This window comes from Grampus griseus, assembly GCF_964374135.1.
Source record: "Grampus griseus genome assembly, chromosome: 1".
Lineage (NCBI taxonomy): Eukaryota > Metazoa > Chordata > Mammalia > Artiodactyla > Delphinidae > Grampus > Grampus griseus.
The window spans coordinates 42,600,014-42,623,348 of NC_139017.1; the positions used below are offsets into that span (position 1 = coordinate 42,600,014).

Here is a 23,335-nt window from a genome sequence, read left to right on the forward strand (position 1 = left end):
ACTTAGACAGCAAGCAACCACAATTTTAAAAGACTATAGTAGCTCAACAGCTATGAAAATAAATTATTGAGCAATCAGTTTTTTTAAGTATTAAATGAAACAAAAGTTCAAGCCTTCTGAAAACTTTTAGATCTCCTTAACTGCAGTTGGTAAAATACATTTATAAGACCAATTTGGGGAAAACCAACAACAAAAGTATAATTTTGATTAGGATTTCTATACAATAGCAAGTTTCAAAGTAAGTACAAAAATATAAATCTTCTATTTCTTTGCAGATTTCCTTTAAGACATTCCAACTAAGGATTCTGATGGAAATCATGGAACAAATATTCTATATAAAGAACTTAAATATTGAGATCAGTAAGACACTCCAAATATTTTAAAAATATACTTAATTCACCAATTTCAAACCAAGGTAAACAAAGACATTCCAAGCAGTACACAAGCATTAATAAGTTTTCTGGGAATCAATTTTCAGGACTTCAAACTTCCCTGTTTTCTTTCCCAAGACAATCTGCCTGAGAAATCACCTGCAGTCTAAGCTGTACACTTATTCTACTTCTGACCTCCTTCTTCACAAACACCCTTCCCTCACTTTAAAAAAAAAAGGCAGGTCTCTCACCCATCCCAAATCTTACAAGAGTACACTGCCTAAAATTTAAAAACCTCTATGATGCCAAACGAACATCAGCAAAGCTCTCTTTTACTCAAGGCACCATGACTATTACAGTTTTAATTAATTACACATTAATTATAATAACTCAAGCCAGAAGAGATTTAACACTTAGAACCTTATGTTCACAAGAATACATACTATGACGGTAGAGAAATTGGATAGGTGATCAATAAAGCACTTTCAAGCACAAAAATGTATTATAAAATTCTGTGAGGAAAATGCATGGAAATGATTTCAAAAACAAAAGGAACAATGTTAGGAGACTGTTCATATATTTTATAAAATAGATACTACCACATTACTATCGTATTTACATTTAATTGGATGCATTTAAAATAAGTATATAACAACTTTATTTCAAAGTGTTAACATTTTCAGTACACTGGAGATTACATTTTTCAACTAATAAACTCAGTGACAAATAACAGATGTCAACTTAAAAATATGTGAATCTGTTTTTCCAAATTTCTTCTACGAGTATGCAGGCAAAATATTTTGAATGCCACTGCTTTATATACATGAATTTTTACTTAATCTTGTCATATAGTTAAGAGTATCTCCCTTTTACAAATGAGAAAACTAAGGCTTGGACACATCAGGTACCCAGTTCATCCAAGGTCACTATGCCATAGTGGCTAAAAGGCATATGATAAGAGGTAAGACTCTTAATCACCACACAAAACTGCTCCTCGTGACGTAAGCATAGTCAGTAGGCACTAAATAAAAGTTGGGGAGGGCCTAGCAAAGAATCAAAAGGAAAAGAGTCACCTAAAAAAGAATCAAAAATCCGCTTAGTAAATTTTTATAACGGCATTCTTAGCAATGGTCCGTCAATTAACATAAACTGTTCCTAATCTCCTAACTTCAATAATTCCAATTTAAATCTCAGTTCTTCTCATATTTTGTACAATACTCATTTTAATAACTCATTCTTTCTGTGCTTAATTTCTATCATCTCCTCCAATAAAAATAACCTCCACAAAAAAATCCTCTTAATTTTCCTACATTCTGATCATCATAATCTTGATACCTCAGGAATTTTTCTTCCAAATGACTTGGATGGCTATGGGTGGGCAATCTTCATGAAGACAGACTGAGTGGTTTATGAGACTAAATAGTATGAAGAAGAGAAAAGGAGAGGAGCTGACCATTTCTCAATTTCTATCATTAATTAATAAAATCTTTTCCTCTTTATCTCTTCCAAAGAAATATGTTTAAGTTCTCACCCAATGATATTTATTGACGTGGAGTAAAAACTTCACACACCACCACAACACTTAGAATAAGATAGAGCAATGGTACTATGTTGAATGGCATACAGGCTCAAAATTTCCTTGTAAAAGGTGTCTAATAATTGATAATCTACATTTGCTTGACAAGATTTGCCTATAACAACTATAGAAAAGCCCACCTAAGTTTAAATGATAACTGGTTTTAGTTGTGTCCTTGGGTTCAATATTCTGCAGATTATTAAGGAGAAAATGAATACAGGCATAACTCGTTTTATTGTGCTTCACAGATATGTTGATCAAGTCTATCAGCACCATTTTTCCAATAGCATTTGCTCATTTCATGTCTGTGTCACATTTTGGTAATTCTTGCAATATTTCAAACTTTTTCATTATTATTACATTGTTATGGTGATCTGCAATCTTGGATGTTACTATTGCAGTAAATGGTTAGAATTTTTTAGCAATACTTTTTAATTAAGGTATGTACATTGCATTTTTAGACCTAATGCTATTGAACACTTTTATATGCACTGGGAAAACTATAATTTGTGTAACTTGCTTTATTGTGACATTTGCTTTATTGCAATGGTCTAGAACCAAACCTGCAATTATTTCTGAGGCATACTTGTAGATGAAATTGAAGAATATCATATTTGTCCTTATTCTAATAAAAAGTATCAACTATAGTCTGAGTAAATTATTGAGAATATAACTTTAAAAATTGTAATATTTGTGATTTTTCCCTCAAATATTCTTAGACAAATATTCTTAGACAAAATATAACATAAATTGGATAATACAAATAGTGGCCATGTGAAACCACATAAAAAGTATTCTGTACTTTCAATGAATTATTTTTCAAACTTTGAAATTTGTTCCAGTATTTGTTTGCTTGAAATTTTTTCCAAAAGTTGCTACAGTGATCAGGCTATGGCATGCATAAATTTGGTCTAGCATGAAGTCTGGGTCTTAAATACAAGATCCTTAATCAACTTGTGTACAGTTGTCTATGAAATATTAACCTATCTAATGGGGAAAAAAGATAGGTATGCTTATTACACTGCTGAGTTCTAATGTGGAAATAAGTTTATTCTAGAAAAAGCAGGATACCAATGAAAGCCCCAAATCAGAAAGGAATAAATGTATGCAGAATCATTCTTCACAATTATGAAATTTAATCTTCATTGAGTAACTGCCATTTGTCCACTCACACAACCTTGGCAAGAATTCCCCTAAGTATTTTTGTTTCCATTTTACAGCTAGAGAAACTGAGGTTTAGGGAGGGCCAGTGACTTGCTCAGGGCACAAAAATAAGAGATGAGTGATTAATTCAGTCTGTCTTAAGCCAGAGCAAGCACTTTCCAAATGTCAAGCTAAAACCTGAGGCAGCACTGTAATATGAAAGCGCCATGCACCCACTAGCTACATTAATAAAGAAAATTAGTTTCACAACAGTTAAAATTATTTGAAGCCCTCCAGCACACACACTGATAGCTTTCGAATAAAATGTATCAAAGCCATGTGATTTAGAAGGCAGCTTTTGAATAAAATGTATCAAAGCCATGTCATTTAGAAGGCAACTCTGATCTAGTGAGCACTCTTGTATCATTGTTTTTACGTGTTGAAAAATAGCCTGCACTGACAATCCTTTTAACACATTATTTTACCCTCTCCCTTGGGACAAGAAAAGCTGTCTAAACCCTAAAAATCTTTAAATGGTTGGTAAATATCACTTTGCATTGCACTAATGGGCAGGAGAGGAATGAAAATACCCACCGAGACCCTATAATCAAATAAACATGCTATTTCCCCCCCAAGAAATACAAGTAAGCCCTATTAATATCTAATATAGAATTCGAGAGTCTGACAGAGACACATTACTATACGCGGGCAATGGGCAAAAACAAAAAGCGAGGGGGTGGGGAAGCCCCTTCAAAGTCTGCCCAAAGCCTGTACTGAAGAGGGTCTGTGGTGGGCTGGGGGGAGAAGGAAACACGCTCCACTCCGAGAGGCTCCAACAAGGGCGCCTCCATATGCGGAACTCTCGCCCAATCCCCGTCCAGGCTGAAATCCCGTGACCGCCAGAGAGCCTGTTTGGAGAAAAGTAGACAGGGAGCCCGCAAGCTGGGTTGGCAGAGGACGCTGGAACCTGGCTGCTAGGGGAGAAAATGTCTCCTTGGCAGCTGCAGTCACTGTCCTGTGGTCTGACTTCCCAGGGCTGGCTCTGGAGCGAGGTGTGCCTCTGGCTTCTCCCCACCCTCTTCCCCCAATCCCATTCGCTCCGCGGCTCCTACACTCCGCAAAGCTGTCGCCACCAAAGCTACACCACCTAGCCAAAAAGAAAGAAAAAAGAAAATCCCGTGTGTGCGCGGGTTGGGCAGGGCTCGCCCTCGGCTTCGGCCGGTGACAGCAGCCCGGGGATCGCCGCCCTGGCAGAGCGCGGGCCTCCGCTCCCGGGGGCCGGTGGTGTGGCAACTGACATTTGCATGGTTCTTCCACACACAGCCCGCACACCCTCTCCTCTAGCTCTCGGCCCCGCAGCCGCTCCACCCCCGGCCTCCGACCCCCGAATCCGCCGAGGGGCCGTCTTCCTCCGTTCACCCTGGGCTCAAGCGGTAGAAAGGTGATGCCACCAGCGGGCAAGTGGCCTCCAAAGGAACCATGTTAACCTTGCAATGCACACATCTGCCCACACGCCCTGTGTCACAGCCCTGCCAAGCGTGACAGCCTCCCCGCCAAAGATGCCTGTCCATCCCAGCCCCGCATCCCCTCCCAACCGCACACCCGGACCCCAACCCCACCCGCCCGCCCGCTACCCCTTCCACCCTAAACCAATCCCAGAAAAGGGGAGACAGGATTTTGCTTAAGCAAACAGATCTACCTGGATCAAATTCAGGGATCCGAGCTTGGTATTCAGCTCCGACTCTCATCCCAACATCTGCAAAGCAAGGTCAAAAAAGAAAAAAAGAAAAAGGCGTGGGGGCAGAAAAAGAAAGAAAAAAGAAAAAGGAAGAGACACTTAATAAAATATGAAAATTGCTGAAGGGAGGAAAGAAGCGGCGGGTGGATGGGAAGATATTAACTCCGGGCACTCCGGGAGATGGCAGCGGATGGGGGCGGGGAGCTGGGGGGGGGGGCGAGGGCGGAGGATTGGGCGAGGGCGGAGGGACGGGGGTCGCGGCGGGTGCTGCTGCACTGCACCGGGAGTTCGAGGCTACCGCAGCGCCCGGGCTCCGAGGGGAGAGAGGGCGGGAGCGCGGCGAGGGGAGGGGGCTGGGGGAGGGGAGGAGGGAGGGGGCAGGCGGGCTGGCTGGGAGGAGTTCGAGGCTACCACCGTGCTCGTCGTCGCTGCTGCAGCCGCTCTCGGGCTCCGAGAAGTGCAGCCCGCCGTTGGTGGACGAGGCGCCGCTGCCACCGCCGCCCGCCGGGCTCTTGGCGCTGCCGTTGGCCGATCGGTTCTTCCCCAGTAACTCGGGCCCTTTCTCCATCATGCCGGGCATGGTAGAAGAGGGGAGGGGGAAAGGTGAGGAGAAGAGGTAGGCGTCAGGGTGAAGGGGGAGATGGCTTACGAGCGCGGGCGGGAGGGAAAGGAGGAGGAGGAGGAGACGGCGGTGGCGGCGGAGGAGGAGGAGGGTGTTAATATGGAGCCGCCATAACCGCCCCGGTCCGGCAGTAGCGCAGTCGCCTCACAACAACCCGCCCCGGCCCCGCCTCTCTCCCCTCCTCCTCCTCCCGCCGGCCGCCCCGCGCAGTCCCCGGCGCCCCTCTCGGCCGCGCCGCGCTCTACGGCGCCGCCGGTATCACTCCGCCCCGCAGGGAGGTTCCGGCCGCCGGGCGGGGGAGGGCAGGAGGGGCGCCGGGGAAGAGGGGGAGGGGAGGGGAAGCCCCGCTCGCCGACGGACCGGGCAACCCCAACCGAGCGCTAATAAAATCGCCGTAGAGGCGCGGCCGCCTCTCGGGCTTCCTTTCTAGGGGCCGCTTCGGAGCGCGGGCGGAGGCGCACGCGAGGCATCCGGACTCTTTGCCCTATCTGGGCGGAAGGAACGCGGCCGGCCTGAGAAAGGGCCTGGTGAGACCCTAGGCGCCCGAGTTCTGGGAGCGGCCCCCCTTTTTTCTGGGGGGGTTGCGCGGCGCGATGTCAGGACAGGCCTCGGCAGGAGCGCGGCCCTCTTGAGATGCTGCGGAGGACCGGCTGCCCAGTTTCATGGCTTCTCCAACAGCGTCGAGCTAGGGTCGTGCGCTTGCCCGCGGTGGAGTCGGGCGGAGTAACAGGGCGGTCTTCGGGTCCCGAGGCCGAGGTGGCCGGAGAAGTAGGCTCGATCCTAACCATCCAGACGCTGCAGTTCTGTTTCTGATCCTCAGAATCGGGGCCTGATTCCCTGGAGAGACTGAGGCTTCCGAGATGAGTTTCCAGTGCCGAGCAATACAGCTGTATATTGCTAAAAGGTGGTTGTTTTTGTTGGGTTTTTTTGGTAACCTTTCTCCTCCGTTTTCCTTCTCTTACCTTTTTTTTGTGTGTGTGTCTTTGCTATTTCATTAGGGGAGTGGGTGCTGTCAGTTGTTAAATAAAATTAGGACAGGGTCCTTGCCCTGTTGGTGCTTTCTCAGTGCGCCTGACCTGCGGTCGAGCCTTGGAGCAGAACTCTGGAGAGGGCGGAGGCCCGTAGTGGAGGTGAGGCCAGAGCTGCAGTCTGGCAGGGTTTCCAGCCTGGCAGGCGATGCGCTCTGTAATGCTTTCCTGAATTTCATTAGGCAGGAGTAGGAACTGCATTTTTCGTTCACCAGATTTGAGGACGTCTGCTCTGCGCCAGGCTGCCTGGCATTGGGGGCTACTTAGGATTTTCTTCTTTTTTTATTTTTTTGGGGTTTTGGTTTTTTTTAAATTTTGCTCACCAGTAAGTAGAAGTGAGGACTTGTTGTGAACATCTAGTATGCAGATGTATGCAGAGTGGTATTTGGGGTCCACAGTAAGGTAGTCTTCAAACACTTAAAAATAAAGATTGTCCTGGAAGATTTCTATAGTAGGTCAATGCAGAATGGATCGAACCAAAAATAAGCCTCTCTGGCCAGAAAATAGTTCACTGAAAGAAACAACATCCCTAAAGCAGGAATGTCTAAATCAGGAATTGAGCCAAGAAAAGCCTGGGAAGTAAGTATTTGACAGCGTCTCAGTCTAAAGGGGAAGGTCTCCTGAGCAGGTACAAAACCTATCCGGTTCTGGTAGTGGAGGTAATTTCATCTCTATCAAAACCTGATATGATGCCATTAAATATTTGAATCATAAAACTAAACCTTTTATTCCTTACCAAATACAGTTCTGAATATTATTTTAATTCCCATATAATTTTTCTACAAGGAATGTCTTCGCCGAATGAAATGAATAGTCGTTTCCCTTGACAGTTATAGTTTTCATTGTGAATTAACACATTGGTACTTTGGTTTTCATACACAAGTTCTAATGATCATGATTCAGCATCTCTGGTCATGTAACACAAAGGCCAGACCCAGAACTGAGTGAATTCACAAAGATAAATGTCACTCTGAGGCTGCTTGGCCAGCCAGCTTTCTGACACCCCAACTTTGCAACACCTTCCAGCCACTTTTCTACAGAAGGAATTTTCATATATAGATCAGGACCAAAACATTGTGAAAGTTTGGGGACTTCTGTAACTTTTGTTTATTAGTAAAACCCTTAAAGTGAGAAGATTTCACGATTTTCTTGAGTATAGCAAAGAAGGCAGAGCAGGCCAGACTGCATTCTACTCGGATGAAGAAAGGGTCTTGGGGTATGGCATTTAAAAAAAAAAGGCAGGGAAGGAAGTTTCTGTTTTGCCCCTGAAGAAAAGGATTCTGAAGAATAATAATAGGCCTCAAAATGGTATCCCAACAGTGAACAAGGACAGTATAGAAAGAGAAAAGTTTTAAGAAAATTTGGGGGATGTCTGTAAGGGATTAGAGGAAGAAAAGAATCTGGACAAGGAAGAAGCAAGCATTAAAAAGGATTAATAATATCTAAGGATGCAGAGTCATGAGAGGGGTTTAAGAAAAGTCCTTTGGATTTGTTAACTAGAAGGATGTTGATTATTTTGTTTGGCTGCTTTTTTATTGTATTAAAATTTTCTAATATTATTTTCATTATATTTTAAGTTTGGAACAGACAGTACATGTTCATAGTTACAAAATCAAAATGTATAAGAATTTATAATTCACTATTGTGCTAGACCTCCCAGCGACTGTAAAAAGGCAAGGTAGAAATATATAAGGGTTAAAAAGAAATATGTAAACCTGTTATTTGGAGAAAGGGTGATAGTCTCTATATAAAATTATAATAATTTATAAACCATTTAGTATTAATAATGACTTTAGCAAGTTGATACAGTCAGTATGTAAAGATCAGTTATATTTTATGTACCAGCACTAAACAATTAGAAAATGAATTTTTTAAAAAGTGATACCATATACAAATGCACCAAAAATATTGAATACCTAGTGTATTCGTTTCCTGTGGCAGCTGTAGCAAATTACCACAAACTTGGTAGCTTAAAATGAATTCATCCTCTCACAGTTCTAGAAACCAAAAGTCTGAAATCAAGGTGTCAGCAGGGCCACGCTCCCTCCAGAGGCTTTAGGGGAGAATCTGCTCCTTGCCTTTTCCAGTTTCTGGTGTCTGCTGGCCTTCCTTGGCTTGAGGCCACAATCACTCCAACCTCTGCCTCCATCTTCTCATTGCCTTCTCTTCTGTGTGTGTCTTGAATTTCCCTTTTTCTTTATTATGTAAAGACACTACTGGCATTTACGGCCCATCTGGATAGTCCAGGATTATCTCCTGTCTCAAGATCCTTAATCATATGTGTAAAGATGCTTCTTCCAAATAAGAAAACATTTTACAGTTTCTGGGGATTAAGACCTAATGTCTTTGGGGCACCATCCCACCCATTGCACCTAGGAATAAATTTTTTTTTTTTTTTAGCGGTACGCGGGCCTCTTACTGTTGTGGCCTCTCCCGTTGCGGAGCACAGGCTCCGGACGCGCAGGCTCAGCGGCCATGGCTCACGGGCCCAGCCACTCCGCGGCATGTGGGATCCTCCCGGACCGGGGCACGAACCCGTGTTCCCTGCATCGGCAGGTGGACTCTCAACCACTGCGCCACCAGGGAAGCCCTAGGAATAAATTTTAATGAAAGAGGTACAAGAACTCTGTACTGAAAATTGTGTTATTGAGAGAAATTAGAGAAGACCCAAGTAGCTGGACAGATATTCAATGCTCATGGATCAGAAGACTTAATATTGTAAAAATGTCAGTTCTCCCAAATGATCTATAGGTTCAGTCTAATCCCTACTAGAATCCCAGCAGATTTTGTGTGTGTGTCTGTGTAAATTGACAAGCTGACCCTAAAATGTATAGGGAAAGTCAGAAGATCAAGAACAGCCAAGACAATCTGGAAGAACAAAGTTAGGGGATTTATACTACCAGATGTTAGAAAGTAGACCAATGGACCTGAATAGGGTTCCCAAACAGATGCTTATGTGAACATTTTACTTATGCAAAAGTTGTAAATAGATTGTGGACCTAAATGTAAAAGATAAAATAATAGTGTCTCTAGAAAATACTTACGAATATATATAGCAGCCTATATACATGCTTAGAGGATGGGGTGTCAGACTCTGAGATGAAAGGGAGACTTTATCTCTTGTGTGTTCTGTTCACGGTTGGATTCTTTTACAATTTGTATGTATTACTGTTCCGAGGAAATAAATATTTAAAGAATCACTTAATAGACAAAACACAGGTAAATATAGTTAAAAAAACAATATTAAGACAATGTAACAAAGTAAAGTAATGTTACAGTTATTAGAAGCTGGGAAGTAGAATGGAAGAGGAAAGATGGAAAGGCGATAGGGGTTTTATCCTCATTTTACAAAAGGAAAAAAATTTAAGCATGGTGATGATTGTGGGCTACACCTTGATTCGCCAACTACAATAGGCACACAGGAAGGACCTCCACAGAGGTCCTGTTTTATTCATTTCCAGGTTCATAGTGAGTGTCTTTATGACATCACTTTTGCTGAAGAGTTTATTGATTTGCTCTTTGGGTCTCCTTTATTTTTACTTTAGCAGTGCCTGTCTTGGAATAAGTTTAACTCCAAGACAGAGTCAGGCAGCATGGCCAGGAGACTACCCACCATTAAGCCACTTATGTTGGACCAGGTCTGGTGGGGACAGTCCACGCATGTTTTCAACAGGAAGGAGGAGCTGTGTGGTTTTGTTTTGTTTTTTAGAGCCCCTGATCCCCAGGTGGGGTGGGGTGGGGGGAAATCATACCTTAAGAGCTGAAAGAAACTTCAGAGTTCTGGTAACCCACTTTCTCTTAACCCCCTGGAATATTTACCGTTTCTGAAGCTAGTCTTGTAAGCCTCCATTTAAACAGATACAGAGATAGGTAACTGCATCACAAAGTAGATCATTTCATTTTTTTAAAGATGTCTAGGTCTTAGAAAATATCTTTTTTTTTTTTTTTTTGGCACTCAAAGCTCAACTACATATAAGAGAAACCCCAAATAACAGTGTCAAACAAAATGAAAATGTATTTCTTTTCATGTAAAAGGGATCCAGAAGTTGAACCTCCTTGGCTGAAATAACAACTGCCATGAAGGTGTCAGGCACCCAGACTTCTTCTCTCTTACCCCTCCTCCATTCCTGGAGTGTCACTTTTGCCCTTATGATCCAAAGTGGCTGCTAGAGGGCAGTCATCATGATCACACTCCTCACAGCAGGATAGAGGAAGAAATGCAGGAGGGCACACCCCTTCTCTTTAAGGAGATTTTCTGGAAGTACCATATACCATTTATGCTGATATATCAATGTTCAGAACTTAGTCACATGGCCCACTAACCTCAAAGGAGGCTGGGAGATGTCAAAGTGCTCTGCTAAGAATCAAGGCTCTGTGGCTAAGGATGAAGGGAAAAATGAGTACTGAAAGGCAGCTAGCAAGCTCTGTCACATGGGTCCTTTAAATATTTGAAAACAGCAATCATGTCCCACTTCAGCTTCTCTTTTAGGGTAAACATCATCATTCTCTTTGACAAATCGACAGTGATACTGTTTTCAGACCCTTCACCTCTTCAACTGTCCTATTAACATGCTCTAGTTTGTGTTGAATACTTAGAATAAGACACCCCCCACGACAATGTGAGATCTAATTGCTACAAAATCAATTTGAAATATTTTGACCCCTTTTCTTTGCACCATATTTTTATTAATCCATCCTAAAATTAGCTTTCTTGGCAACAACTGCACATGGTTACTAAATCTAGAATCAACTGCATCCTCCAGGCTTTTACATTTGTTAGTGTTTTGCCTGGTCTCTCCCCACTTAGACTCCAGTAGATTTTTTATTTTCCTTTTTTCCCCCCCACTCCCCTCCCTCCTCAGTAAATGAGTTTAAATGTATTGCCATTTAATTTCACCTGGCTTGTTTTAGCTTACCTGAAACTTTTGAGAACTTTTTGAATTCTGACTTTCTTACCCAACATACTAAATGACTTGGCTGTGGGCATTTCTACCTGTGATAAATGAAATTTATCTTTAAGGTCAGGAACAGTGTCTTAATTTATATTCTCAGCATTGGGTACAATGCCTATGCATAGTAGATGTTTGTTTAAGGAATGAATTGCGCAGTTAGACATAAAGAGCATTTTCTGGAAGAATTTTTTTTTAAGTTCTGGAATTGTTTGTGAAAGAAGACTATGAAATCTTCCTGTCTTTAAAAATAATATAGACTTTTATCTGGGAGAATTATATTTAAATGTGTATACAGTCTTTTAAAAGTAGGCAGGTGATTTAAACAATTTTGCTAAACTTCTAAATCATACAAATATGATTTTATAATGATTTGTTTGGCTAAATTTTTTAAAAAAAGAAAGAAAAAGACTAGACAGTGAAAAGTTTAAAGTTTACATTTTAATTCTGCCCCTGGTACAGAATATACCAACTCATTCATTTCTTTCCCTTGGTTTCACAAATTATAAAAGAGAATTCACAAATCAATTTTTCTTGCTTAAAAGAGGTGTTTGCGGGCTTCCCTGGTGGCGCAGTGGTTGAGAGTCCGCCTGCCGATGCAGGGGACACCGGTTCGTGCCCTGGTCCGGGAGGATCCCACATGCCGCGGAGCGGCTGGGCCCGTGAGCCATGGCCGCTGAGCCTGTGCGTCTGGAGCCTGTGCTCCGCAACGCGAGAGGCCATAACAGTGAGAGGCCCGTGTACCGCAAAAAAAAAAAAAAAAAAAAAAAAAAAAAAGGTGTTTGCAAGAATATTCATTAGGGACTTCCCTGGTGGTGCAGTGGTTAAGAATCCGCCTGCCAATGCAGGGGACATGGGTTCTAGCCCTGGTCTGGGAAGATCTCACGTGCCGCGAAGCAACTAAGCACGCAAGCCACAACTACTGAGCCCATGTGCCACAACTATGAAAGCCCTCGCGCCTACAGCCCGTGCTCTGCAACAAGAGAAGCTACGGCAGCGAAGAGTAGCCCCTGCTTGCCACAACTAGAGAAAGCCCACGTGCAGCAACGAAGACCCAACGCAGCCAAATATATATATATATATATATATATATTCATTAAAACCAGTCTATAGGGAACTATAGAATCCAAATTGTGAGGTAATCTGAAGATCCAGGGATAAGATTAGATGTGTCAACCTCTGAAATGAATACAAACTAACATTAAATTGACTTGTGAAAGTAACTTGAAAATGTTTCAGAAACATGCTGCTCATGAGATTACGGGCTCCTAAAATAAATTCTGGGAGATTGGAGATAGTAATCTAAATATAATGTATAGAATAATCTATAAATTTGGCACTTAGACATTGACAAAAACACAGTCATTGGCACATAGTAAATATTCAGATGTTAATTATTATTATTAAATATAGAGATTAGAAGTAAAATCAAAGCTTCTCCAGAACTGACCAAGGAGATGGCACCCCAAATATATACAATGGTCTCTTTTTTGGATAGAAATATTCCTAGAGATAACTATACAAAGAAAGAGGTTCCCTAAAGAATCTCGATTTATTAGGATATAAACAGGATTTTTAAAAAGTAACTGTTAAAAAGTCCCCCTTTCCCTCTGGATACAGGGTTTCTTAGCTACATCTTGATCTAATTCCATTACTTTTGGTTATCAGAGTAATGCGGTTCTATTTAACATAGGCCAAATTTGTGGGGTTTGCAGTGGGTATGGGACCCTCCCCCCTGTCATCCCCCAGCCCTTTGAAGTGGGTCCAGGGAAGAAGAAGAATGGAGGCAGATTGTCTTCTTACTTCACTATTCTTAGGGTGGTAACCTTCACTCTGTCATTACTGCTGCTTCTCTAACACTCGCTGGTTATGGCAGTTCCAAACTCTGGGGGTGTTTTTGTTGGTCTTCAAAAGGCCTTTACCAGGATAGGGGGCTGGGGGCGGGGTTGGGATGAACTGGGAGGTTGGGGTTGACATATATACACTAATATGTATAAAATAGATAACTAATAAGAACCTGCTCTATAAAAACTAAATAAAATTCAAAAATAAAATTCAAAAATAAAATAAAATTCAAAAATAAAAAACAAAATAAATCCCCCTCCGCCTCAAAAAAGGCCTTTACCTCCTCACCGTCCCTCCACTGTCCCTTACTGTGGATGACTCACCTTACTGGTCTGTAACCCTCACCTGGTGGGCAGCCCTCTTAAATGGAGTACTGAAAACACGGTAAATATAAAATTTATAGTAATGGGAGTTATTAATTGAGACAGTTATTAGAAATTATTACTTCTCATTACTTCTGAGCCATGAATTGCATTTTGAAACTGAAGTGTTTTAATTATAAGATATTTAAGCCTCTGTGAAGCATCCAACATTTTATAGTTTGAGATGTAATGATAATGGGTAGGATGAATTAAATTGTGAAGAAAAATCCTTTGTTTCCAACATTTAATTTTATATATGATTTAAGCTAAGAATACTGCAAGGAGATGGATTATAAACAGAATGAATATATGCCAGTGTGAAAACCAGGACTTAATACTATTAATAAATACTATTGTATTAGAACCTGAGAAAAGCTTCTCTACGAAGAAGCAACAGGAAACAGTCAATTTTAGGGACCTCAGCATATAAAATAAAGGCTTGTTGCTATGAAGTCTCTGTCTCTTTCTGCCTCCCCACCCTCATTTCTCATCTCTCAGCTCTATTCTCTCTCTGTTTACCTTCATTCTTTGTTACTGCAAGCAGCCACTCCCAGACAGGAACTTCCTTTAAGCTCATTAAATAGCAAGGAGTGCAGGAGAAACATGGTATTTTTCTAGACCAGTGGCTTTCAAACCTTTTGTTACCCACTGCAATACATATTATATTGTCAACCCAATACAGACATATAAATGTGTATCAGTCAGCTATTTGTTTGTAATAAAACAGCCAGAACATCTTAGGGATATACAAGAGCAAGCATTTCTTTCACTCAGTTGTGTGTTGGTTAGGGTCAGCTGATCTATGCTGGACTCAGCTGGGTGTCACGGCTGATCTTGGCAGGACTTGCTCATGGGTCTGTGGGTTGGTGGGTGGTTAGCTGATATAAACTGATCCTGGCTGGTGGGGTCTAGCTTGGGTGGTTCTGCCCCATGTGTCTCTCATCCTATTATTGATTCTCGTGGACTAGCCTGAGCATATTTTTCTTATGGAAATGGCAGAGGTGCAAAATAGTAAGCCCAGTTGCACAAATATTCTTCAAACCTTTGATCATGTCACATCTAACATTCCACTGGCTAGAGCAAGCCAATGGCAAGCCCTAAGTCAAGGACAGAAAAGTATACTCACGGAGATAAGGGGAATGAATATTTTTAAACAATAACCTATCAAAAAAATATAAATATAACTGAATCAAAAGTTCCATAAAACAATTCTTAGCAAGTAGTTTGGGTCAGGATCTGTAGTTTGAAAAACCGTTTTCTAGAGGCATGTTGATTCAAACATACGTGATCTATGTCTTAGAAGTGTAATCTGAACACCAAACTGAGTTAATTCTGACAATTCTCTCCCCAGTCTTACTTGACTGGGGTAGGATGTTGGTGTGGGGATATAGTGAGATTTGCATTCTTGTCACTCCAATCAGTATTACTCGATGTGTAGTCCACAAACAAGCTAGTCCACTGACGGGTGCCAGTCCACAAACTGTTCATTACTAGACCGTAACCATAGTGAGGTAAGGTTCCAGAATATAAACGAACACACTGTTTATTTCATTGAGAAAAATCTTACTTAAAAGAAAAAAAAGTCCGCTGAATGAAACTGCGTGCTTATTGGTGTAGTTGCTTTACACTTTGATCAAACTTCCTTATCTCAATCTCTGGTCAGTAACAAACAGTTCACAGACCAGCATTACCCAAGGAAGACCCAGAATCTTCTAAACAGGAATCTCCATGAAATAGTTATCTTGTGTATCTGAGACAAAGAAGGGATGTTTTGGAAAAGTAGATTCTTAAGCATTTCATAAATATTGTAGGGGAAGAAACCAGTAATGAGAAAGGAGCTGAAGAAACAAGAGCAGAGAGAGATTAACTGATGGAGCAAAACGTTGAAGAATGAAGGAGCGACAAGGACAAGGTGGTCTTGACCAAGAGGCAGTACACCTCATCCTCCTAAAAAGGAGATACTTGTAGGTAAGTCTGTAGGAGAGGGTGCTGGACATTTGGGGTATTTCATGCCTGAAGGTATCATTCTTGTCTATGAATTAAGGGTCAAGATCATCTGCTGAGATGGCATCTTGTTACTGCCGTTTTGGAATTGGGGGGATTTGAATTAAACTCAATTGATTTAAAATCCTAGTAAGGATTTTGTTCCACTTTATTCTATTTACTTTATAAACATTCATTTTCCTATTTAACCTAAAAGGTTTTTTTTTCTCACAACCTGTGCATTTAAAATAAATTTCTTTTTTTTTTCCACATCAGAAACTGCCTTTTATACATTTTGTACAAGGATCACTTTGGAACCAAGCATGTTTCCTCCAGTTGGTTTCACTGAATGGCAATGCCACATCACATGCTACACTAGCTCAGGATGAGAATTTTCTAATAAACTTTTTCTGATACTTTTTCTCCTTCCTTTCATATCACCCAAAGATCCACCCCAATCTGAAGGAAGAGAAGGGCTGGATGATCCCTAAGTTTCTTGGGGGAAATCCAAGTTGATATGTCCCCTCTTTGCAAGGAGATGGGGCAGGGAAAGCGAGTTCTAGCCCCCAAAGAAAGGACTAACAATCAGTAAACATGCTGCTCCATCCTTCTTATGAGGCCCGCCTGCCCTTGAAAGGGAAGTGTACGCTTAACCCACAGGTGTTCTGCAACATGGAGGTGGCTCACGCTGTTTCTTGCAACAGAGCGCGCTGTGTTCTTCCGAGCTCCTCCGCCCACCCCTTACCACCAGCGGTAGTGGGCCCGCGCGCGGTTAGCCTCGGCCGTCTTGTGCGTGTCGTGCTTTCTGTTTATCACAGGGCCCCGCTTGTGAAAAGCCTCCAGCAGCTCCCGAGACAGCTTCTCCGGCATCAGCATCCGCCGGAGCTTCATTCTCCCTACATGCAGTAATCATCCACTTCATGGCCAGGAAGTGGCGACGCTGGTCGGCTAGCGGCACAGGGACCTGATAGAAATGGCCACCCTTGAGCATGGGTACCAGCCCAATCACAGGCTCACAGTTTTTCAGTGCTTGTTGGAAGATGGTTTAAGGGTTGCGTTCAGTGGTTGCCTGTTCTTCTGCAGAAGCAGCGTGGTACTTCTCAAACTGCTTCCTTTTCACAGTTTCCAGAGTCTGCGTCATGAGGGATCTGGCCAGTATTTTGTTTCCTCCTTTCATCGTCATGTTGGTGAATTTACTGATCACTGGGTCTTCAAACACAGAGCTTGTTTTCGTCGCTGGAGCAGCTTTGATAACCGGAGTCTTCCTGAGCTCCCGCTCATGCTTTTCCTCCTCATTCAGCTCGGCCGAGGGCTTGCGGTAATATGCCTTGGCAATCTGGGGGTCCTGGTATTCAGGACCATAGCGGCTCCACCTCACCTGGGTCAGCCCTGGAAGCCGCAGGACAACACTCCGCACGCCCAGCAGCAAGCCCGACCATCCTTGTGCAGCCTTCACCGCGGCGGCAGCCAACTTGGCTGGCCAATAAATTTCTTTTCCTCAATATTTTGTTATGAGAATCATCAAACATACAGAAATGTAGAAAGAATTATACAGGGAGAATTAATTTACCTACCACCTGGATTCTACAATTTATTTTTATGTTATGTCAATCTCAGTTTGAGGCCAATTTGGAAATGGGGTTTGCCTGGTGGCGCAGTGGTTGAGAGTCTGCCTGCCGATGCAGGGGACATGGGTTCGTGCCCCGGTCCGGGAAGATCCCACACGCCGCGGAGCGGCTGGGCCCGTGAGCCATGGCCGCTGAGCCTGCGCATCCGGAGCCTGTGCTCTGCAACGGGAGAGGCCACAACAGTGAGAGGCCCGCGTACCGCCAAAAAACAAACAAAAACAATTTGGAAATGGAATGGTTATTATTTTGTTTACCGAAGTTAGTAAATACTAGTGAAGACTCTGGGAAAGGAATCATTTCTAATTCAACAGGTCAAGTATGAATGTTCTTGGCTTCTGTTTTGATCAGGGTTCTTCAGAGAAGATGGATCTATCTATCATCTATCTATTTATCTATCCATCTATCTATCATATGTATATTGGCTCTTGTGATTATGGAGGCTGGGAAGTCCCAAGATCTGCAGGGTGAGTTGGCAAGCTGGAGACCCAGGAGGGCAGATGGTGTAGTTCTAGTCCAAAGAGCCAATGATTCAGCTCAAGTCTGAAGGCAGGAAAAATGCTGATGTGCCAGTTCAAAGGCCATCAAACAGTAGGAATTCTCTCACTTAGAAGAAGTTCAGCGTTTTTGTTCTATTCAGGTCTTCAACTGATTGGATGAGACCCACCCACCTTGGGGAGAGCAATCTGCTCTACTCAGGCTAAGGATTTAAGTGTTAATCTCATCCAAAAACACCTTCACAGAAACACCCAAAATAATGTTTGACCAAGTATCTGGGCACCCTGTGGACCAGTCAAGTTGACACATGAAATTAACCATCACAGCCTCTTTATGCTATGTATACTAAGGAGAACAGTATTCATCCCCAAACTACCTCTCAGGTTGCTCCTTCCCCACCCTCCCAGAGGAAAAATCATTGTAACACTCTTGTTTCTGGAAGATATGGCATATTTACTTTGTAAGTTTTGTGAACCCACCACTGAATATCCTTAGGGGTTTAACACCTCACTGTGAATAATACTATTTTAAACAAGTCTTATGTAATTGTGTATTTTTTTTCTCTACAAACACATATAAAACTATTTTCAATTTCTGTGGAATGGAATAAAATATAAATATACGTGCAATTATTTTAACCAATCAAATGTTTTAAATTTTTAACTATTATAAAGCAAACGCTGTGTTTTAAGGTGTTAAGTTGTTAGGTTTTCAGACTAACTCAGTCTTCATATTTTTCTTCCTATTTATTAATAAACCAGAAATGGCTTTCCTGGTTCTTAACTTTTTTTCTACTTTTTCACAATTTCTTAGTTTGAAGGAGCAAGTAAGTCACAAACTACATTCAGTGAATCTAGAGTCTTTAAAATTCATTTCTTCATTATTCCACAAACATTTATCTATCATAATTTTGAGCTTCTGCTGTACAATGAAGTGAATCAACTACATGTATACCTATATCTCCTCCCTCTTGGACCTTCCTCCCACCCCTGCATCCCACCCATCTAGGTCATCAGAGAGCACGGAGCTGAGCTCCCTGTGCTATATGGTAGGTTCCCACTAGCTATCTATTTTACACATGGTAGTGTATTTATGTCAAACATCATCTCCCAATTAGTCCCACCCACCCCTTTCCCCCCAGGTCCACATGTCCATTCCCTACGTCTACATCTCTATTCCTGCCCTACAAACAGGTTCATCTGTACCATTTTTCTAAATTCCACATATGCACATTAATATACGATATTTGTTTTTCTGTTTCTGACTTACTTCACTCTGTATGACAGACTCTAGGCCCATCCACATCTCCACAAATGACCCAGTTTTGTTCCTTTTCATGGCTGAGTAATATTCCATTGCATATATGTACGACATCTTCTTTATCCATTCATTTTTGGGACATTTAGGTTGTTTTCATGTCCTGGCTATTGTAAATAGTCCTGCAATGAACAATGGGGTACATGTGTCCTTTTGAATTATGGTTTTCTCAGGGTATATGCCCAGGAGTGGGATTGCTGGGTCATTATGGTAGGTCTATTTTTAGTTTTTTAAGGAAACTCCATACTGTTCTCCATAGTGGCTGTATCAATTTACATTCCCACCAACAGTGCTAAAGGGTTCACTTTTCTCCACACCCTCTCCAGCATTTATTGTTTATAGATTTTTTTTGATGGTGGCCATTCTGACCAGTGTGAGGTGTTACCTCATTGTAGTTTTGATTTGCATTTCATGTGCCTCTTGGCCACCTGTATGTCTTCTTTGGTGAAATGTCTATTTAGGTCTTCTGCCCATTTTTTAATTGGGTTGTGTGGTTTTTTGATATTGAGCTCCATGAGCTGTTTGTATATTTTGGAGATTAACCCTTTGTCTGTTGCTTCATTTGCAAATATTTTCTCCCATTCTGAGGGTTGTCTTTTCATCTTATTTATGGTTTCCTTTGCTGTGCAAAAGCTTTTAAGTTTTATTAGGTCCCATTTGTTTATTTTTGTTTTTATTTTCATTACTCTAGGATGTGGTTCAAAAAAGATATTGCTGTGGTTTATGTCAAAGAGTGTTTTTCCTGTCCAGGCTTACATTTAGGTCTTTAATCCATTTGGAGTTTATTTTTGTGCATGGTGTTAGGAAGTGTTCTAATTTCATTCTTTCACATGTAGCTGTCCAGTTTTCCCAGCACCACTTATTGAAGAGGCTGTCTTTTCTCCATTGTATGTTCTTGCCTCCTTTGTTATAAATTAGGTGACCATATGTGTGTGGGTTTATCTCTGGGCTTTCTATCCTGTACCATTGATCTATATTTCTGTTTTTGTGCCAGTACCATACTGTCTTGATTACTGTAGCTTTGTAATATATTCTGAAGTCAGGGAGCTTGTTTCCTCCAACTCTTGTCTTTCTTTCTCAAGATTGCTTTGTAGACCTGGTCTCTAGTGATGGAGTCTGTGAGTGCACAAGGACGTTAAATACAGGGGTGAGGGCCACACTAGGATGAGCTTCAGTAGCTATGGAAACATGGAGGGGGGATCCTATAAGACTTTCTGTAGGACCTGATGTCTGAATTGAGTCCTGAAGAACAAGCACTAGACAGCCAGATGGAATAAATAGAAGGGAGTATTGGGCAAGAGAGGAACAGCATGTGCAAAGGCCCAGGACCTCCATCTTTGGGTTATTCTAGTCCATCTTTTCTGTGTTTTTAATCTCTGTCTTTCCATTTGGCCCCTTTTCCATGTCTTATAAACATGTTAATGTTTCTTATATTCAAAAGCAATGCAAAAAATAATCCCTCCCTCAACATTGTGTCCTCCTCAGGCTACTGTTCTATCTTCCTCTTTCTCAATGTAGGCATGCTCCTTGAAGGAATATAGGACCTACCTCAAGTCCCTTACCTCCCGTTCCATCTTTAACCTGAGGACACAGGAGACCTTCATGGAAAAGAGGGGAGGGTTACAAGTAAAAGAACAAATGGTAATTCTGGAAGGTGAAGGATAATGGGAAGACAAGAATTCACCCTGTATGTGTTCAAATGAAAGTTCTGAGAACTTTGGTAATGAACAAAGAAGAAAGACTTTTGAATAACTTTCCAGATGTGTTCCAGGCAATTGTGATAAAGAAAGGGGATTTTGTTGAAGTTTTAAGTAAGTTTTCTCCTTAGGGATTTTCTTCAGAGGGTATAGTAAAGATCTGAATTTCTATTTTAATTACTTCAGGTTGCTGGATTTGTGATTCTTTTAATGCTAGAACTGAACCGCACATCTGCCTTGTATTATGTGGATTACATTTTACTTTTAAGCTAGTAAATGCAATATAGGTTTTTTTTTTTTCTTTTTCTTTACGCGGGCCTCTCACTGCTGTGGCCTTTCCCGTTGCGGAGCACAGGCTCCGGACGCGCAGGCCCAGCGGCCACGGCTCACAGGCCCAGCTGCTCCACGGCATGTGGGATCCTCCCGGACCGGGGCACGAATCCGTGTCCCCTGCATCGGCAGGCGGACTCTCAACCACTGTGCCACCAGGGAAGCCCCAATATTGGTTTTTAAAAAATTTTTTAGTGTTTCATATACTATGATATTTTAAGGTACCAGAAGATCAGTATTTTTTGTTGGAATAAAACCATTATTCTAAAAATGTCTGAAATTTGAGTCATTTACATATTAAACTGGATTACAATTTCTAATCAAACTGTTTCACTTATTTAGATAAACTTCTTCACTGCCTCCATAATTCTTAAGAGGAAGAATTAATGACAATTGAAAGGAAAATCTCCTGTTGGAAGAATAATACTTATTTGTGTTCCAGGAACTTCTGAACAAATAGAATATGAAAATGCCAGTATTGAAACTAAGGCAAGAAACTCTCTGCATGGAATCCCACCATGAAACTGAAGAAGCCAAAAGAGAACTGTAATATCTCTTTTAAAAGAATTAGAACAACAGCTTGCTGTCAACAAAAAGATCACAACCCATGGAAAAGATAGCTATTAAAAATATGTCATCAAAGTCAACAAGAGATAGAGACAGAGACAGAGATCTTTGGAGATGGAGTAAAAAGAAAATATATGGAGTTAGCTAATAACCAATATGTCCTCTTCCAACTAGTGTAGAATTAGAAAGAGCTTTCTCAGCAACTGGAAAAATGTGCACAAAAATAAGTTCACTGTCTAATAAAAACCAATTGACACTTAAAGAAACATCTTTCTTTAAAAAAAGATATCATATTTCATCTTATATTTTTCATGATTAATTACATTTTCTTTATTTCATGTAGTGTGTATATTAGTTTGTAACACTTTATTTTACCGGCCAACAACTGATATTGGTAATGATTTATATTTAATGTTTAAATTTTTGTAATTTTTCATTTTACTTAATGTATGATTTTAAAATTTAAACTGCATTAAATTCCTAGTATTACATTTTAATTTTATGAATTAAAAAGCTTCAAAACAGAAATACTAGTATGTTAGTTATTATTTGAATCAAGTATCCCAATTCTGCTATTATGCATGTTCTCTGGTATTGCAATGATTTTTTTAAAGATGAAGTTCTCTCATAAGATCATCTCTGATTCCACCCCAGGGAAACTATGGGTTTTACTCCCCTGAGTAGATTGTGCAGATCCGTTGATAATAACTACAATACTTCATTGAAATGATGTATTTATCTGTTTCCCTCTATTGTGTCACAAAATCCTTGAATATTTATAAAACAGGAAATAATTTTCTTAATTACAATGGGGAAATACTCTTTTCAGGTTTGTTGAGTGTTTGTTTAGTATGGGGAAGGACCTGAAAGCTACACCAGCTCTGGATATTACAACGAAATTGAGTTGTGGACATTCCCTGGGACAGACTGGGCTTCCCAAAGGTACAGCCAGTCAGCTAGCTCTGCCTTATTTTCCCTTAACTTCAACCATGTCTAAAACTGAGGAGGACCATCTGTGCTATGTAATAAAAAGTTATAGTCTTTATGCCATAATGATGATAATTTTGAAACTTAATATATTCAAAGTCTGTACTTATAAAAATAATTTTAAAATGTGTTTAAATCTCATTTAAAAAGGAAAAACTCATTTTGATTATTTTCTTATTATCTAACCTGTTTGGTAAATGCTTAGTCATGATCAAAATAAGATAATGTATATGGAAGCAACATGTAAATTGTAAAATGCTGCACAAAAGATTCTAAGAGCCATGGTTAAAGACAGGAAACATCCTCTTCTCTCCCCCAGAGGGAATCATCCTAAATCTGTTAATTTTTCTTAATAGATTTTCATTTCCAACCACACAAACTCTTGATACTGGTTTTTGAAACCCCATTAAATTACAGGCAGAAATATAGCCCTACACTGATCCTTTAGATCAAACTTTTCCTCATACCAGGCCGGACACAATTCCTAGGCCTGCCTCAGGCTGCCCTACGCCTGACTTAGGATTCTAGTTTTTAGAGAGGTAGAGCATTCTTTGCTCATTTGCCTTTCCTTCATTGTAGCATTAGGCTCAAGCATGAAACCTTTCTCTGTAACTTTTCTTTGCAAGCACCAACAAAGTTAGCTTCAAAATTATTTTATTTTTTTAAACATTTTTTCTTATAAAGTGTTTATATTTAT

At 41.1% G+C, this 23,335-nt stretch overlaps 1 protein-coding gene, 1 long non-coding RNA gene and 1 pseudogene across 8 annotated transcripts in view; 1 reads left to right on the forward strand and 2 right to left on the reverse strand.

The window, feature by feature from the left end:
- The window catches only part of RCOR3 (REST corepressor 3), a 50,959-nt gene extending 45,371 nt beyond the window's left edge, over window positions 1-5,588 (reverse strand). For all 6 annotated transcript variants that reach the window (XR_014296495.1, XM_082650863.1, XM_082650862.1 and 3 more), the window contains exons 1-2: window positions 5,243-5,588; window positions 4,790-4,846 (exon numbers count right to left, since the gene is read on the reverse strand). Coding sequence is in view for 5 of the 6 variants with exons in the window: in XM_082650863.1 (XP_082506989.1) it covers window positions 4,790-4,846; window positions 5,243-5,408 (223 nt within the window). In the remaining variant the exon portion in view is untranslated. The remainder of the gene's footprint in view (window positions 1-4,789; window positions 4,847-5,242) is intronic.
- Window positions 5,589-5,678: 90 nt separating this feature from the next.
- On the forward strand, window positions 5,679-22,038 carry LOC309820253. The gene is made up of 3 exons (XR_014296496.1): window positions 5,679-6,354; window positions 15,446-15,602; window positions 21,527-22,038. It is a non-coding gene; the product is annotated as an uncharacterized lncRNA (long non-coding RNA).
- On the reverse strand, window positions 16,359-17,542 carry LOC309828041 (small ribosomal subunit protein uS7m-like; annotated as a pseudogene). Its single transcript has 2 exons — window positions 17,500-17,542; window positions 16,359-17,108 (listed from the first exon to the last, which is right to left on the reverse strand). The product of its transcript is annotated as a small ribosomal subunit protein uS7m-like (transcript).
- Window positions 22,039-23,335: the final 1,297 nt, after the last annotated feature.